The 16,234-nt window shown below is 39.2% G+C and overlaps 3 protein-coding genes across 3 annotated transcripts in view; 1 reads left to right on the forward strand and 2 right to left on the reverse strand.

The window, feature by feature from the left end:
* Positions 1 to 16,234, forward strand: part of LOC106080685 (uncharacterized) — a 563,977-nt gene that overhangs the window by 180,692 nt on the left and 367,051 nt on the right. The window lies entirely within an intron of this gene.
* On the reverse strand, positions 1,901 to 3,713 carry LOC131998078 (uncharacterized). The gene has a single exon (XM_059370174.1). It carries the CDS (start codon positions 3,277 to 3,279, stop codon positions 2,356 to 2,358), a length of 924 nt encoding a protein of 307 aa, XP_059226157.1. The 5' UTR covers positions 3,280 to 3,713; the 3' UTR covers positions 1,901 to 2,355.
* Positions 3,358 to 8,459, reverse strand: LOC131997941 (uncharacterized). Its single transcript, XM_059369828.1, has 2 exons — positions 3,446 to 8,459; positions 3,358 to 3,404 (listed from the first exon to the last, which is right to left on the reverse strand). The coding sequence occupies exons 1-2, from the start codon at positions 8,457 to 8,459 to the stop codon at positions 3,358 to 3,360; spliced, it is 5,061 nt and encodes a 1,686-aa protein (XP_059225811.1).

Raw genomic sequence — 16,234 nt, forward strand, 5'->3', positions numbered from 1 at the left:
TCTAAATATGATCCGATCTGGATCATATTCGATGCGAAAGTAGAGAGCATAATACCCTGCCTCGCTCTCCGTCTTTCTCTCTCTACAACGCTTTGATTATAAGTTCAGCGAAGTTGGGCAAAACATTTGACTTTTTAAGCTCAAAAACTTTAATCGGGACATAGGTGTATATGGCAGCTTTATCATAATAAGATCCGATCTGGACCTTTTTGGAATGACGGAGGTTCTAATATAAAACAATGTTGCAAATTTCAAAAAAAAAACTGGGTAAAAATATTCGTCTTAAGAGCTGAAAACGGTAAATCGAGTGATCGGCTATCTATAGATGCAATTCAAAAATGGACTCTTTTATCGAACTAAACCTTACTATGGTTGAGAAAGTAATCAATACCGAGTTTCGGCTAAATTTCTTAATTTTAGAGTGTTAGAATCCTGGCGTTGAGAATCTAAGAAGGACAAATGAACTCCTGCGCCAAGGAGGCCTCCAACGTAGTATAGTTTTTTTTTGTCCACAGGCTGGTTAATTTCGAAATAGGATGTGCCGGACAACATTTTGATATATCCTCCTTATAAACCGATCTGCCAATCCGATTTCTGAAGAGCACAAAAGAATCATTTTCCACCCGTCACTTAAAAGCCGATAACTGGAAAATCCAATTTTTCATTGTCCCTAAAGGCGGCATCAAAAAAAAAAAAAAAAAATAAAAAGGTTTTTTTTTACAAATTTTGTTGACTAAAATGTTTTTTTGATTGTCCTTTACCATTAAACATTATTTTTGATTAAAAAATTTAAATTTGTTTACGCTGTCTTAACTTAAAACTAGTAAGGGAGGGCAAAAGTCGGGCGATGCCGACTGTATAACACCCTACACCTACCCTATAAATACAATGTGGGACATATATCCAATTCTGAACCAATTTTGATGGACATCGGCCAGCAAAGATGTTCAAAATGTAAAAACTACGGTTGACAAATGACAACATTATTGCAAATTACACAAAATCTGACGAACATATATATGGGAGCTATATCTACTTCTGAACCGATTTAGTAGTCGTCGAGGAAAGCGTTGCAAGGTTTTGGCAAGATCGGTCAAACAATGCGCTTGCAGTGGCTCTTGGAGTGAAAATCTGGCCATATTCATATATGACAGCTATATCTAAATGTGGGCCGATTTCTATACAATTCACCAGTTATATTGAGAGTCATAAGAAAATTCTTTCTGCAAAATTTCGACAGAATCGGTTAACAAATCAGCACTTCTTTGCAATATTTCTCAAAATCATCACATATATATGAGAGCTATACCTAAATCTGAAGCGATTTCTTCGAGCAAACTCCTCAGATACTGTGGCAGTCGTCGAGGAAAGCGTTTTGCAAAATTTTTGCAAGATGGGTCAATAAATGCGCTTGCTGTGACTCTAGAAGTTATATATATATATATATATATATATATATATACATATGAGAGCTACATCTAAATCTGAACTGATTTCAATGAAATTCACCAGTTATATTGAAAGTCAAGAGTAAATCCCTCCTGCCAAATTTCGAGAAAATCGGTTTACAAATGACCATTTTATTGCATTATTACTGAAAATCGGACGAACATATAGATGGGAGCTATATCTTAATCTGAACCGATTTTGACCACACTCTATGTATATTGTGGTAGTCGTCAAGGAAAGCGTTGTGCAATATTTTGGCAATGAAAACGTTGGGGTTCAGTGGACTGTGAACGAAAGGGTGATAATGGCCTCCTGAAAGATAGAAATTCTTTTTGGAAGTTTGGAAAGTCCAAAACCCTTAAGACTCGAAATGTGTTTTTGGGTTATGTATGTAAAAAAGTAACCTTAATACCAAGTCACAATGACTTAACAAAAAAAAAAACGATATATGTTTAGATTTTACGAAGACTGAACTTTATTGCTCTCGAAGTTAAAACGGAATGAACGAGTCTTTCATTTCATAGTCATGACTTCTCAAAATAATGACATTTAGTTTACCATAAAACTAAATTTAGAACTAAAAAGTGTAGTGTTCTCAGTGCCCTCTGTATGTGGCATTATAAAAATGCAGACCTGGAAGTTGTGTGGCACAAACATTACCGGCCCATGTTGCAAGATTGCAAGGTAAAAGTTTTAAATTCAAATATATAATGGTATGAGGTCAAAAAAAAAAAAAAAATAGGAAAATATACAATTCATACGATCTTTGAGTGTTCATAAAATGCTTGAAATTCAATATGCCTTAATACTATAAGGGTTATCTCTAGTCAAAATTTAATAACAATTCAGTTTACTTATAGATTCTAATGTTAATTTTAAATATAATCCAGTTCAATAGTTGTTGCATCAGGTGGTGCATGAGCCAGACAGCACCCAGCCGAAGATAGTATTTGTGGCGACTGGAAGAGAGCCATCACTAGCTAAAAGACCCGGTAATATAATGCGCCCATATATGTCAGATCCAAGTACGATTGAAAACGGCCCCGAGATATAAAATTTTGGATCTGCTAAAGTCAAATTAGCGAATTTTGCAGCAATGGCAGCATCAATGGATCTATTAGGCGTGTCCATTGATATGTGGTTGTTGACTCTCATTGTGGTGTCTAAAACAGTGTGAGAAGAGTGGCGAGATGCTATAGAGACTGCACATATGGACTCCGATCCTAGGACAGTTGTGTTAAGTCGTAACTCTTCAACAAACTGTTTAGATATTTTACTAATGGCGGTGCAAGGATCAATAACTGCGCGGATATGGTGCTTTTTCTTGCCGATCACAACCAGTATTATAGCCGTTGGAAATAGCAAAGTGGCGTTTGGAGTTGCAATAGACGCTATCGTTAGTGATCGCTGGTTAGTTGAACTGGTGTTTGGTGGTTCACCTGCGGGGCTTTTTTCGACCTTTACTGTCCTTGTTTTCTTGCTTCGCAATTTTGGATTATCTATATGCAATAAGGAGTGATGGTCGCCTCCACAAAACCGACATCCTTTAGTTGAAAAACAAGAACTAGATGAGTGTTGATGGGCTAAACAGTTTGGACAGTAGCGGTGAGTCACAACTAATTGCATACGTTGTTTCGCATCCTTTTTTCGGAATACCTTGCATTTACGAAGACCGTGGTTTTGTGAACAGATTCTGCAAGAGTAATAATTTTTGTTTGCCTCGGAACGGCTAAGGCGGGATAAAATAGGTGGCATTCTGTAAGAGTAAACTAAAATATAATAAAGGACAATAATGTAACAAAAGGAAATTGAATAACTAATTTCTAACATGGTGGGAGTACCACGACTTTTACAACAGGCCGAGTTATGGTTCCCCTTTGTGTAGTTATATCGACTACTCGCACTAAATCATCCTTGCCATAATATATCTTCGAAATACGCCCCAATTTCCATTCCTGGGGTGGCAAACAGTCGTCTCTCACAACAACCATAGAACCAATCTGGATATTTGGCTGTGGTCTTTTCCATTTAATGCGCTTGTGAAGCTCTTTAAGATACTCATGTTTCCATCTAATACTGAACTGTTGAGATAATGCCACAACTCTTCGCCAACGATTAACTACAGAAATAGTAGTCTCGGATTCGTCAGGTTCGGCAGGTGAAAGCAAAGGACCCCCAGTAAGGAAATGTCCAGGGGTAAGAGCTAGCAAATCGTCGGGATTTTCGGATAAAGGTGAAATAGGTCGCGAGTTTAAACAGGCTTCGATACGGGAAGGTATAGTAGTGAATTCCTCGAACGTAAATTTATGACATCCTGCCATCTTTCGGAAATGAGCCTTAAAACTTTTCACCCCGGCTTCCCAGAGCCCTCCCATATGAGGAGCTCCTGGTGGAATGAAGTGCCAGGATAAGCGCTGGTAGGAGAATTGGAAAAGTGTCTCGTCCCGCGATCTTTGAAGAAAGTTTTTCGCCACCTCTTTCGATGCTCCAACAAATGTTTTGCCATTGTCGGAAAAGATCTTTAAGGGACACCCACGTCTGGAAGAAAAACGGTGAAAGGCCGCTAGAAAGGCTGAAGTGGTCAAGGAACTTGTGAGCTCCAAGTGGATAGCACGTGTAGCGAAACAAACGAATAAACATACGTATCCCTTTGTTATAGTACAGGATCGCGCCGAGTAGTTTTTTATGTCGAACGGACCTGCAAAGTCAATACCAGTATTCGTGAATGGTCGACTGAGCGTGGTACGTTCTGGAGGAAGGGTTCCCATCAGCTGCGTTCTAAGCTTGTGTTTGGAAATTACACAAATCTTGCAATTGTGAACACAGGCCTTTATAAGAATTTTCGCCTTTGGAATCCAGAACTGGAGACGCAACATTCGTAGCATTAAACTGTTGCCTCCATGCAATGTAATGCAATGTATGAACAGTATCAGCAATCGGGAGAAGGTACCGTGATACGGCAGGATAATAGGATAACGCTCATTATAAGTGAGGCTCTCGGAATGGGCTATGCGACTACATATTCTTAAGAGGCCTTTAGGATCACAAAAGGGGTTCAAAGTCAATAAGGAACTGGTGGACGTAATTTGCTCCCCATTTGACAATGCCTTATATTCAGTTGGATAAAATAATTTTTGTGACAAGACAATTAAACGATCTCGAACATCCTGGATTTCGTCATTGGTCAGCGAATGAGTTCGTGAAGTTATATCGGCTGAAGCACGGCAATTAGAAATAAAACGGTATACATATGCTATCACTCTAAGAGCTCTTCCCAGCGAAGAAAACCTATCCAGAGGATCTTGGTAGTTTTGGAAGTAAGTAAAGTGGCTGTGAATAGTCTTAGCTTCCAATAGTGTCTCATCTATTGGCAAACCATTCTTAATTGGCCAAAGGCTCGATGGATGCCTAAGCCACAGAGGACCAAACCACCAAAGGTCATTCTGAATTAACTCATCGGGAAACACTCCACGGGAAGCCAAATCCGCAGGATTCTGCCTTGATTCAACATGGCCCCAGTGGTCCACTGGTACTACCTCACATATTTTTGAAACACGGTTAGCCACAAAAGTCTTCCATTGGAACGCTGGTTTCATTAACCAGGCAAGGACTATCGTTGAATCTGTCCAACAGAAAACCTTGCAATTTGGAATGGACGGCAGAATCGATTCAATGGCCTCCGCCAGTAAGGCCGCGCCACAAAGTTCGAGTCTAGGAATTGAAATTGTCTTCAATGGTGCCACCCTCGATTTTGACATAAGGAGGTGTGTGACAATTTCACCGCTGGGAGCCGCGACTCGAACATAAATGGCTATTGCGTACGCCTTTTCAGAGGCGTCACAGAAGCCATGGAGTTCCATATCGCTTTCAGGAGTGAAATGTATCCAGCGAGGAATTCGTATATCTCCAATCCTAGAATAATTCCCCAAGAATGAATGCCATGCTGCAAGTAAATTCGGAGGAAGGGGATCATCCCACCCGACTTTGGATAACCAAACATCCCGCATTAGAAGTTTTGCGAGAACTATGAAGGGGCATAGCCACCCAGCTGGGTCGAATAGTTTCGATATATTGGAAAGAATATTCCTCTTAGTGGGATCGGAATTTGCGTCTAATTGCCCGGCTACGAAATAAAAATCATCAAGTTTCGCGTTCCAACGAACACCCAGAGTCTTGGCCTTACTTGAATCTTCAAACTCAAGAAATTCGGAATTCAGAAGATGGTCCTTTGGAATGGATTTTAGGAACTCCTTAGAGTTAGAAGTCCATTTTCTCAATAAAAAACCGGCTGTCCCCAAGGCCGAAATGAGTTCCTTCTGGGTCTTAGTTGCGGACAAAATATCATGACTCCCCCCAAGAACATCGTCGACGTACATCGACGATTCCAAAATCTCGCTTGCAAGCGGATATTGAAGCCTTACGTCTGTAGCCAGTTGCTGAATTGTGCGTAGAGCCAAGAATGGGGCACAATTTACCCCAAACGTAACCGTTTGTAGCTCAAATTCTTCGATTTCATCGTAAGGGGACTTTCGGTAGAGAATTCTCTGGAATGTAGTGTGTTTCGGATGGACACAAATCTGGCGATACATTTTTTCAATATCGCTATTGAAAACCACTTTATAAAATCGCCACTGGAGTAATAAAGTGCACAGATCTTTCTGCAAAGATGGACCAGGGTGGAGGACGTCGTTCAAACTCATACCATTAGAGGTAGGGTTTGACGCGTTGAACACTACACGAACTTTTGTAGTAACGCTATTTGGACGAACAACAGCATGGTGTGGCAAGTAGTGAAAATTGGATTTGGGAGTGAAATCAATGTCCCTTACCCTCTTCATATGGCCTAATTCAATATACTCTGCCAGAACCGCATCGTACTGCCTCTTGAGCTCAATATCTCTGAGAAGCCGATTCTCATTTCTTATATACTGAGAAAGAGCTATCTTTTGGGACTGCCCGAGTTGAATACCGGAAGGAAATTCGGGTTTAAATGGCAGCGTAACAATATACCGGCCTGCCTCGTTTCTGGTGGTGGTTTCCACGAACATGTCCTCACAATACTTGTCCATATCGGAAATAGGTTTAACCCTAGGGAGGTCCTCCAGTTCCCAGAATTTGGAAACTAGTTCATCTAAGGCGATATCATCTGGAAGTGAAACAGTAGTGCGGAAGACTGAAATAGGCTCTTTTGGAATGGGACCGGTCAGAATCCAACCAAATACTGTTTCTTGGGCCAAAAGAGACCCACAAACTGGATTAATAATGCCATTTAACATGACCTGCGGAATCAGATCTGCCCCTATCAAAATGTCAATATACGATGACCGATAAAACTCAGGGTCTGCCAGGTGGATGTCAGGAAGTGTGGAAAACATTTCCTCGGATACAGAAAAAGTAGGCAGTGAGGATGTTAGCTTAGGAATGACCATAATGGGAGCCTCCAGGTCAAAACCTGAAGTCATTGGAGAAGTGATTTGAAGCATACATATTTTCTGAGCCTTCGCAGAGAGGGTGCCATTAAGGCCGGATATATGAGCCATAAATTTGCGTGCTTTTAGTTTAAGCAAGTTGAAAAGGTGTTCTGACAGGAAAGACGCTTCCGACCCAGAATCGAAAAGTGCTCGTGCCTTGAAAATCTCCCCATTATGTCGGATACCAACCATGGCCGTTCCCAACAGCACGGTCTTGCTGTTGGCTGCGAAACAAGACTGTATGGGAACAATGGAATCACCATTGGAAGTGGACTGTATCGATTTCTGATCAGTTTCGGGAATTTCCATTTCCTCATTGCAGTCTTGATGCAGTAGAGTGTTGTGCCTCCTGTTGCATTTTTGGCAGTTAAATGCACTTTTACAGTCTTTGACAAGATGTCCCTTAGAAAAACAATTAAGGCATAATTTTAACTGCTTCACGGTTGTCAGTCTATCGGCGTAGGTCATATTATGAAATTTCGAACACAATCTTATGGTGTGGTTTTCATTGGGGCATAACTTACAATTTGGAATGACAACACCATTTCGATACGAATTCACTCTTTTGGAGGAGCTATTCTTTGGCATTGATTTGCCAACGTTCTCGTTCTTGGAATTTGATATCGATTGAGAAGTGCTGGGAAAACCGAAATCCCTCACCGTCTCCAATGTCTGAAATCGACATGTCAAGAAGGAATCAAGTTCTGTCCAAGATGGAAAGTCACTTTTATTCTTGACTGATTGCTCCCACAGGGACAATGTGATCTCAGGCAAACGCATGGAACAAACATACACAAAAATGGGGTTCCAACTCTTGATATCTATACTATAGAGCTTTAGTGAAGCTATAATCCCATTTATAGTACTTTGAATCTGCTTTATGGACTCGCTTGATTCAACGGTAATTCCTGGCAAATTAAAAAGGGTCTTAAGTTGGCTGTTCAGTAGTAAACGTTTGTTGTCGAATCTAACCTCCAACGCCCTCCATGCTAACTCAAATCCCTCATTCGTGAGAGGTGCCTTTCGAACTATTTCCCTGGCTTCACCGCGAGTCTTGGAATTCAAGTGAAATAATTTTTCGACAGGGGAGAGCCTCGTGTTATTGATGTATAAGGCAGTAAAAAGGTCGCGAAACGATGGCCAGGAGAGGTAATCCCCGTGAAAGAGGTCGGTGTCACAAGGAGGTAGGTTTACATTCGGACTCGAAGAGAATTCCAACCGCGTTGGATTGGGGGGAGAAACAGCAGCGGACCTTTTGGATTCTATAACCTCACTTATTTTAGCTATGCCATGAACGTAAGTTCGATAAGTGGTCTGATACCGCGCTTTCAGGGTTTCTATGTCCCTCTTATCGTCAGCAGCGGCTAACTCAGCCAAGCTAGCCTCATACTTTGGTTTAACTCTCTGCCATATTTCCCTCAACTCGTCCCGATGAACCTCCAAGGAGTGGATCGCGGACTGGTGCAGAAGTTCGCTTTCGAGTTCTGCATTGAACTCGATTAAAGCATCGGATATTTGGATAAAGTTTGATAGGGCCATTCTGTTCTATCAAAAATCTTTCGCTAGCAACGGATGTCAAAAAAAAAAGGAAAATTCGATGCAAATTATACGGGCCACTACTACAAAGGAAATTTCTACCAGAATCGATGTTCTGAAGGAAGTGAGTGGATCCCAAGAGGGCAAACCGAACAAAGGTGATCCAAAAAAAAGCTAATCTCCACGTCTAAGAACTCTAAAACGTCCAAACAATAGCTATATAGCCAACTATGAAGAACACAGTATGTAGTACTATTCACTCCACTAAAAATTGTCTGCAATGTAATTCGTATCAGAAACAAGGAATTAAAAATTTGATTCTAATTGTTATTTCACTTTGAAAAAATAAAACGAAATATCGGAAACTTAATGCACAAAGGACAGTCTGGTTAATATACGACTTTGGAATTGTCGTACTTACTAATGCACCGAAGAGGAATCAAAAAATTTGTTTGGTTGTATCCACTAGAATAGACTGCAGCATCAAAAATATCAATTATAAACACTTTTATCCAACACAATTATTTCTTTCACCTGGCCCTTTGATTTCTCTTCTCAATTGTGTGGTTTCATCGAATTTTTCTAAAGTTGCTTTATCAATTAGCGAAATGCTGTTCTTCTTCTTCCACTATTCTATTTAAATAGTCTCAATTATCAAAATTATTCAATTGTCTACTATTTCTTTACCAGCAAACTGCTCACTACTCACGTGGACTTTCTAAAACAGTAACAGCAATACCAAATGCACTAAATGTTTGTCCAAATTTGACAATTCGGTTATATTTCAATCGCTCAATCTTTTTTCTCTTCGAATAATATGAAATTTTAATAAATTTAACATCCAAATATTCATTTAATTCCTTTATTTAGTTCGATGGCATCAAGTCAAAATGAAATTTTATAAAATCTATCACATGCTCGTCTACACTATATGTTATCACACTTAGTTTGGAAATTTCAACGAATAAGACGAAAAGGCAAAAAATCATCAACATTCGAGCGACCTGATGTGGGAGACAACGTGTAGCTTAGCTTTGGTTAAGCTACAAAATCTAGTTCTTGACGGAGGGATTGTAGTATGGTGAGAAAAAATTATAAAACTGGTACTGGTACTGCTTGTGGTTCTCTCGTGTAGTCAGCGAATAAAGAAACAACAAGGGATGGGTAGTCTGTAGGTACCTACAACTTTTATCAAAAAGGAATGAAAATCAACGTGGATGATTGATTCTGTGGTGATCGATTGGAATATGGATAGGAAAAAATATGATGTAAAGAGTATTTTTTTTGTTGTTGCTTGTTTTTTAATAACCACTATGATGAACACGAATGTACCATATACGACAAAAAAACTGTCAAGTAGAGCCTTTGGAGACCATTAAGTGTAATTACTGTGCTTTGTCTTCTTATAAATCAAGATCAAAGTTTTTGTGTTTAAGAGGATTGAAATTGAAATAAGCAAAATAATTTGACACACTTGATAAGGAGATTGGTTTGAAATGTGTGAACCAATTCAGCGAATTTTTTTGAAGTTGTAATTGCCAGAAGTTTAAGCAAAATATTATAAGCAAGCAAACGAAAGAATTTAGTATCAATTTCTTGGAAAAAATTGAACTTACAATGAAATTGAAATCACTTTCACGGAAATGAATTTTTGTGTAATTGACCTTCACAAAAAAAGAATGTTGCTCGTACTTTCTAAACTTATGTAGGAAGAAATTTTGTACGACAATGGCATGTAGGTTACCTGGTTTTCCTTGTGAACTGCAGGGATTGATTTGGATGATTTTCCAGATTTCACGTCTTTTAGGTTAGCCAAAATCCGGCTCGAAGGACCATGAAAACGTTGGGGTTCAGTGGACTGTGAACGAAAGGGTGATAATGGCCTCCTGAAAGATAGAAATTCTTTTTGGAAGTTTGGAAAGTCCAAAACCCTTAAGACTCGAAATGTGTTTTTGGGTTATGTATGTAAAAAAGTAACCTTAATACCAAGTCACAATGACTTAACAAAAAAAAAACGATATATGTTTAGATTTTACGAAGACTGAACTTTATTGCTCTCGAAGTTAAAACGGAATGAACGAGTCTTTCATTTCATAGTCATGACTTCTCAAAATAATGACATTTAGTTTACCATAAAACTAAATTTAGAACTAAAAAGTGTAGTGTTCTCAGTGCCCTCTGTATGTGGCATTATAAAAATGCAGACCTGGAAGTTGTGTGGCACAAACAGGCAAGATTGGTCAATAAATGTGCTTGCAGTGGCTCTAGGAGTGAAAATCGGCCGAAATATATATATATATATGAGAGCTATATCTAGATCTGAACCGATTTCCATGAAATTCACCAGTAATGTCGAAAGTCGTTCGTGAGAATCGGGTAACAAATTACCATTTTATTGCTTTATTACTGAAAATCGGACGAACATATATATGGAAGCTATATCCAGATCTGCACCGATTTTTTCCAATTTCAATAGGCTTCGTCTCTAAGCCGAAAAACATGTTTGTATCAAATTTTAAGATGATCAGATGAAAACTGCGACCTGTACTTTGTACACAAATTAATATATACAGACGGACAGACAGACGGACAGAGAGACAGACAGACGGACTATCTCTCATCCTTTTGGGTTTTACAAACTAATTCACTAAAGTTATATTACTCTGTACCACAGTAGTGTTGTAGGGTATAATTTCACTCCACTAAATGTTTTCTTAAGAACAGGAACTTTTTATATATAGGCTATAGCAAAGTTTCAAAAAACACATAAAATTAAAAAAATTCATAAAAACTTTATTTGAATCGATAGTACGGTCCATATAATTTTTTCCAATTCCAATTTTAGTATACTCTTTCCAACATTTCGACCGGCATCTCCCGAATAAATGCTTCGATGTTGTTTTCCAATCGCACGATCTAGGTGACCAATTGACCGGTGAATTAAAATGTTCACCGAAGTCGCCTCCTAATAAGTCCATTGTGATACCGTTCTGTTTCAACCACATGTCATGCAAGTCAAGCTCTTGTATTTTGGGCAAAACCAAGTTGGATATCATCTCACGGTTGCGCTCTTCGTTCACATTTACGTTACGATTCGCATCATCTTTGAAGAAGTACGGTCCAATGATGCCACCAGCCTATAAACCGCACCAAACTGTGACTTTTTTCTTGCAATGCTTTATCACCCAGAAGCATTGCAAGAAAATAATCGCCAATTCAGCGTATTTACGTACCCTTTGACCAAAAATAATTTGCGTCGTAAAATGGAAGAAGCGCGCGATGAACTTTCTTAACAGAGCACGCATTTTAAAAATAAAATTCAATAATTTGCAAGTGTTGTTCGTTTGAAAGACGATTCATGGTTAAATTATAGACCAAACTGAAGATGTTTAACAGTGAAACATAACACGAAACGTGCGTGAGCTATTTAAACCAGCGTTGCCAAAAAGATAATAGCTAAAAAATCACCCTTTAGTTGCTTTTTTTTCGCACACGTGAAAATGCACCATTGTTCAACCAAAATTAAACATTTTAAATAGGGCAAGAAAGGTAACTCTTGCTCTTTATACCTGCAAGAGAATTGGCCAAAGTTGGGAGTTTACACCGCGTGTCATGCACAAGGTGTATACAGCAATTGTCAGACCTATAATGCTATGTGGTGTTGTGGCCTGATGGAGGGCGCTGCAAAAGTCCAACTACTTTTCAATACTCCGCCGAATTCAAAGGATGTCTTGTTTGTGAGAAGATAAAGCTAATACTGAAGTAAGAAGGGGGTCAGTATGGTTTTCGGTATAATAATGGGATACTTAGGAATACGAGCTCACCTATGGAAACTAGGTGCGGCAAGTGATAGCATGTGTACGGCATATGGGGAAGACGATGAGTCGTTGGAGCTTTTCTTATGTCATTGCCCGGCTTTCAGGGCTAGTAGTTTTAAGTGGCACGGGATTTCTTACTTACATTATTTTTCTGGAGGTTACTTTTAAGTATATTGAGCGCACAACAAGTCGATTACTGGCTTAGGTGTATGTCCATTTTTGCATGGGCCGGATAAATATCCCCACCCTTTTTTCAACATAACCTAATGGAAATTTTACTGTCGGTAAATATGTTCACACTCGACGTTCTCTAGCACCACACCACCTCACGCATTCCGTGATCGCCCGGATCTCCGCCTGCAGGGCCGTATTATGGTCAGGCAGTCTCAGTCCCTGGGTTCTCAATGAAAAACCCCCAGGCCCTCTCTGTCCTCTAGCTTTGATCCATCCGTGTAACATGATCTTCCAGATGGCAATACTAGGTTTCCGTCAATCCCCAAGACTGTGCCGATGGCAGTAGTGCCTCGCACTCGACTTCAAGGTTCATTTCAGGTATCCGATCGGAAATCTCTTCCCTTCCTCCCAGGTTTCCTATCGTTGCCTCGATTATTCCGCGATGGTATGAGCTGCTCGCATCCTCCCATCGCCTTAAGTCTCATAGCCGCAGTGGCTGCCTCGCATTTAATCTGTATGTCAATGGGTCGGATATCTCGGAATAGTCGGATATCTCGGAATCGCTCCGCCAATGCCAAGACAACATATTCTCTGAACCTGTTGTATGGTCCTTATGTTGCACTTTTTCTCCATAGCAGTCCACCGAACTACTGACGAGTTCGGTGGACTATCGTAGGATACAGGCCCCATTTCGAGCCTACGGCCTGTCTACATTGTGCCCAATATCTGTGAGTCTTCTCAGTATGCTTCTGAATGGGACACTTCCAACTCAGTTTCCTGTCCAAGATCACACCTAAGTGTGAGGAGGAAGGAACTTTCTCCTTGGTCATTTGGCGGCTACGGACGCTGTGTTATCTTTGATGCAACGCCCGACTCTCCAGGCAGTTTGAATTATACACTGTCTGAGCCCGACCCTTTACACGACCACTGTTGGGTGAATCAAGCAGAGATCCTTACAATTAAAGAAGTGGTGGAATGGCGAAGGTTCATAAGGGCGATTGGCATAAATAACTTCTCAGACAGCCATTAAATCCACGGGAAGCATAGTTCCAAATTCAAAATTCATCTGTTCTGGGTGCTAAGCCACAGAGATGTGCCAGGGAATTGTAGAGCAGATGAGCTTCCGAGTCTAAGAATTACCTTACACATTGCAGTTATGTAGGCTAAGTCTTCAGGATCAGACACGATGGGCAACGAATGACCGATGGTCACAAAATGGGGATTGTGAACACACTTAAATTATGTGGCCCAATCTACATTTCAAGGGGTCTACCACTTTGCTGGCGATGGCTAGAACTGACGTCTCAGCCATTGTGTTCGTCATGCCAGGTCACTGTCTGATGCTGACAGACCGAAGGTTGTACCACTTTACGAATTTGCTATATTAAAATATCCACGGTAGTAGCCTGTACCACAGTAGTACATCGACGGCATATGTATACTGTAAAGGATCGGAATTTATTATTTCAAAGTTTTACTAATGGGGTTGGAAGAGAATAGATTGGCGCCCATGAGACACAAATCTTATCTTTAATTGTTATTGTGGACTTTTGTACTTTAGTATTTTCTATACATCACTACTGTGATACGGGGTATAAAAAGTTATTGCATGTACTTTTGTGTGATCAAATTATAGACAGCAGTTTCCATCGTCTTGAAATTTGGCACAGACATGTTTTTTATACTCTACACCACCTCTGTGGTATAAGGTATTATAACTCAGCCCATTTGTTTGTAACCCTAAGAAGCAAAGAGCTGGATCCATTGTTGAGTCGAGTTAGAATTACTTGCTGGTTCGAAATTGCCATGTCCGTCTGTCTTTCCATGTATTCATGTGATCAAGGTAAAGGTCACATTGACCAACACTATTTTTCAATGATTGTTATACCGCAGTAAATATACAAATTACGCTGCTATACATGCACATTTACTGTTATGTAGCGTATCAAAAGATCCGATTTGTCCCACGGGTTTGGATTTGTTAATTCATTCTTAATAATTTTCGAAAAATAACACTTACAAATATTAAACATTTCCATGGAGATCAGAGTTTATCAATAAAGGGCCTATGATGATTATTGACATCAAAACAATAGACGAAAAAAATAAGCGTATACTAAAGGGTGATTTTTTAACTATTATCTTTTTGGCACTGATAGAAATTTGTTAGTAACAACAGCAATAATGTTTGCTAAAGCAGCAGAAAGTCTGCTGAAAATGGGACAGCAGTAAATTGCTGCTAAAACATTTTCTGCAGTTTTCAAATTTTGAAAAGTTAAAAAAACTCAATGTAAATATTTCAAAAATGTATTCCATCTCATTTTTCAAATTAAATAGCAGCAGAATAACTACTATTTTTTAATACATGCTTTTGAACAAGAACCTAATGTGCAAAATTGCCAAATTTGTTTAATAATATTTAACAAATGCCTCAATTGTTGTTTCGAAATTCATACAATTTGAATGGCTTTGTTCAAAATTTTAAAATTTTTTATTTAATGTCAGCAGATAGTGTTTGCAGATATCAGCAGACTAATTTTTCTGGGTGTGATTTAAACAGCTCACGCACGTTTTTGTTTCACTGTCAAACATCTACAGTTTGGTCTATAATTTAACCATGAAGCATCCTACAATCGAGCAACGCTTGCAAATTATTGAATTTTATTATCAAAATACGTGCTCTGTTAAGAAAGTTCATCGCGCGCTTCTTCCATTTTATGTAAATAAGCAGAATTGTCGATTTTGGAGTGAAGATCACCCACCAGAGGCATTGCAAGAGCTACCAATGCATCCAGAAAAAGTCACAGTTTGGTGCGGTTTATGGGCTGATGGCATTATTGGACCTTACTTCTTCAAAGATGATGCGAATGGTAACGTAACTGTGAATGGTGAGCGCTACCGTTAGATAGTATCCATCTTTTTTTTCCCAATATACAAGAGCTTGACTTGCATGACATGTGGTTTCAACAAGACGGTGCCACATGCCACATAGCACCCATAACAATGGACTTATTGAGAAGCGAGACCGGTGAACATTTTATTTCACGTTCGGAACCGGTCAAGAGGTCTTCTAGATAGTGCGATTTAAAGCCTTTAGACTAAAGCTCATGTTTATACAGACAAGCCCGCTTTAAATGGCGCATTGGAAGACAACATTGAAGCATTTATTCGTAAGATACCGGCTGAAATGTTGGAAAGAGTATGGCAAAATTGGACTAAGCGGATGGACCTTTTGAGGTGCAGTCACGGTCAATATTTGCATGAAATAATCTTCAAACATTAAATTATATGGGCCGTACATTCGATTCAAATAAAGATTTCATGCATGTTTCTGAATTTATTGTGTGTGTGTGCTTTTTTTTTGAAGAACTTTCCTATATCTCTTAAATAATCACCCTTTATAAAATAAATTAATTAAAAATATTCCCATACGAAACACAAGGGTAGTAGAGATAACAAAATGTCCGGGTAGTTATACAGATGTCTCGGGCAGATTGTGAAAGTTGAGAACTGCAAGGTAGACAGGGTCCTTATCTACCTTTTTACTGTTGCAAAACACTTTATGGGCGACATTAATTGGGTTAGGTCCATGTGACCTTGAAATATTAATTTAATTTCTGTCATTAGTTTCACTGATATTTGAGACTGGTAAGGATAACACAGAAAATAAGTAAAAGAATGATATTTTCCCGATATTTCAAAATTTCAGCCAAATACGATAAGAGTTGCCCCCTATGGTCTCAAGAAGTAAAATGGGGTAAACGGTATATATTGAAGTCGCATTTC

This window comes from Stomoxys calcitrans, chromosome 5 (assembly GCF_963082655.1).
Source record: "Stomoxys calcitrans chromosome 5, idStoCalc2.1, whole genome shotgun sequence".
Lineage (NCBI taxonomy): Eukaryota > Metazoa > Arthropoda > Insecta > Diptera > Muscidae > Stomoxys > Stomoxys calcitrans.

Coding starts and splice junctions, on each gene's coding strand:
- LOC131998078 (XM_059370174.1), bottom strand. CDS start 3,279: ATGTTAGAAATTAGTTATTCAATTTCCTTTTGTTACATTATTGTCCTT.
- LOC131997941 (XM_059369828.1), bottom strand. CDS start 8,459: ATGGCCCTATCAAACTTTATCCAAATATCCGATGCTTTAATCGAGTTC. Junction 3,405..3,445: donor ACAGCCAAATATCCAGATTG/GTTCTATGGTTG, acceptor TTGCCACCCCAG/GAATGGAAATTGGGGCGTAT.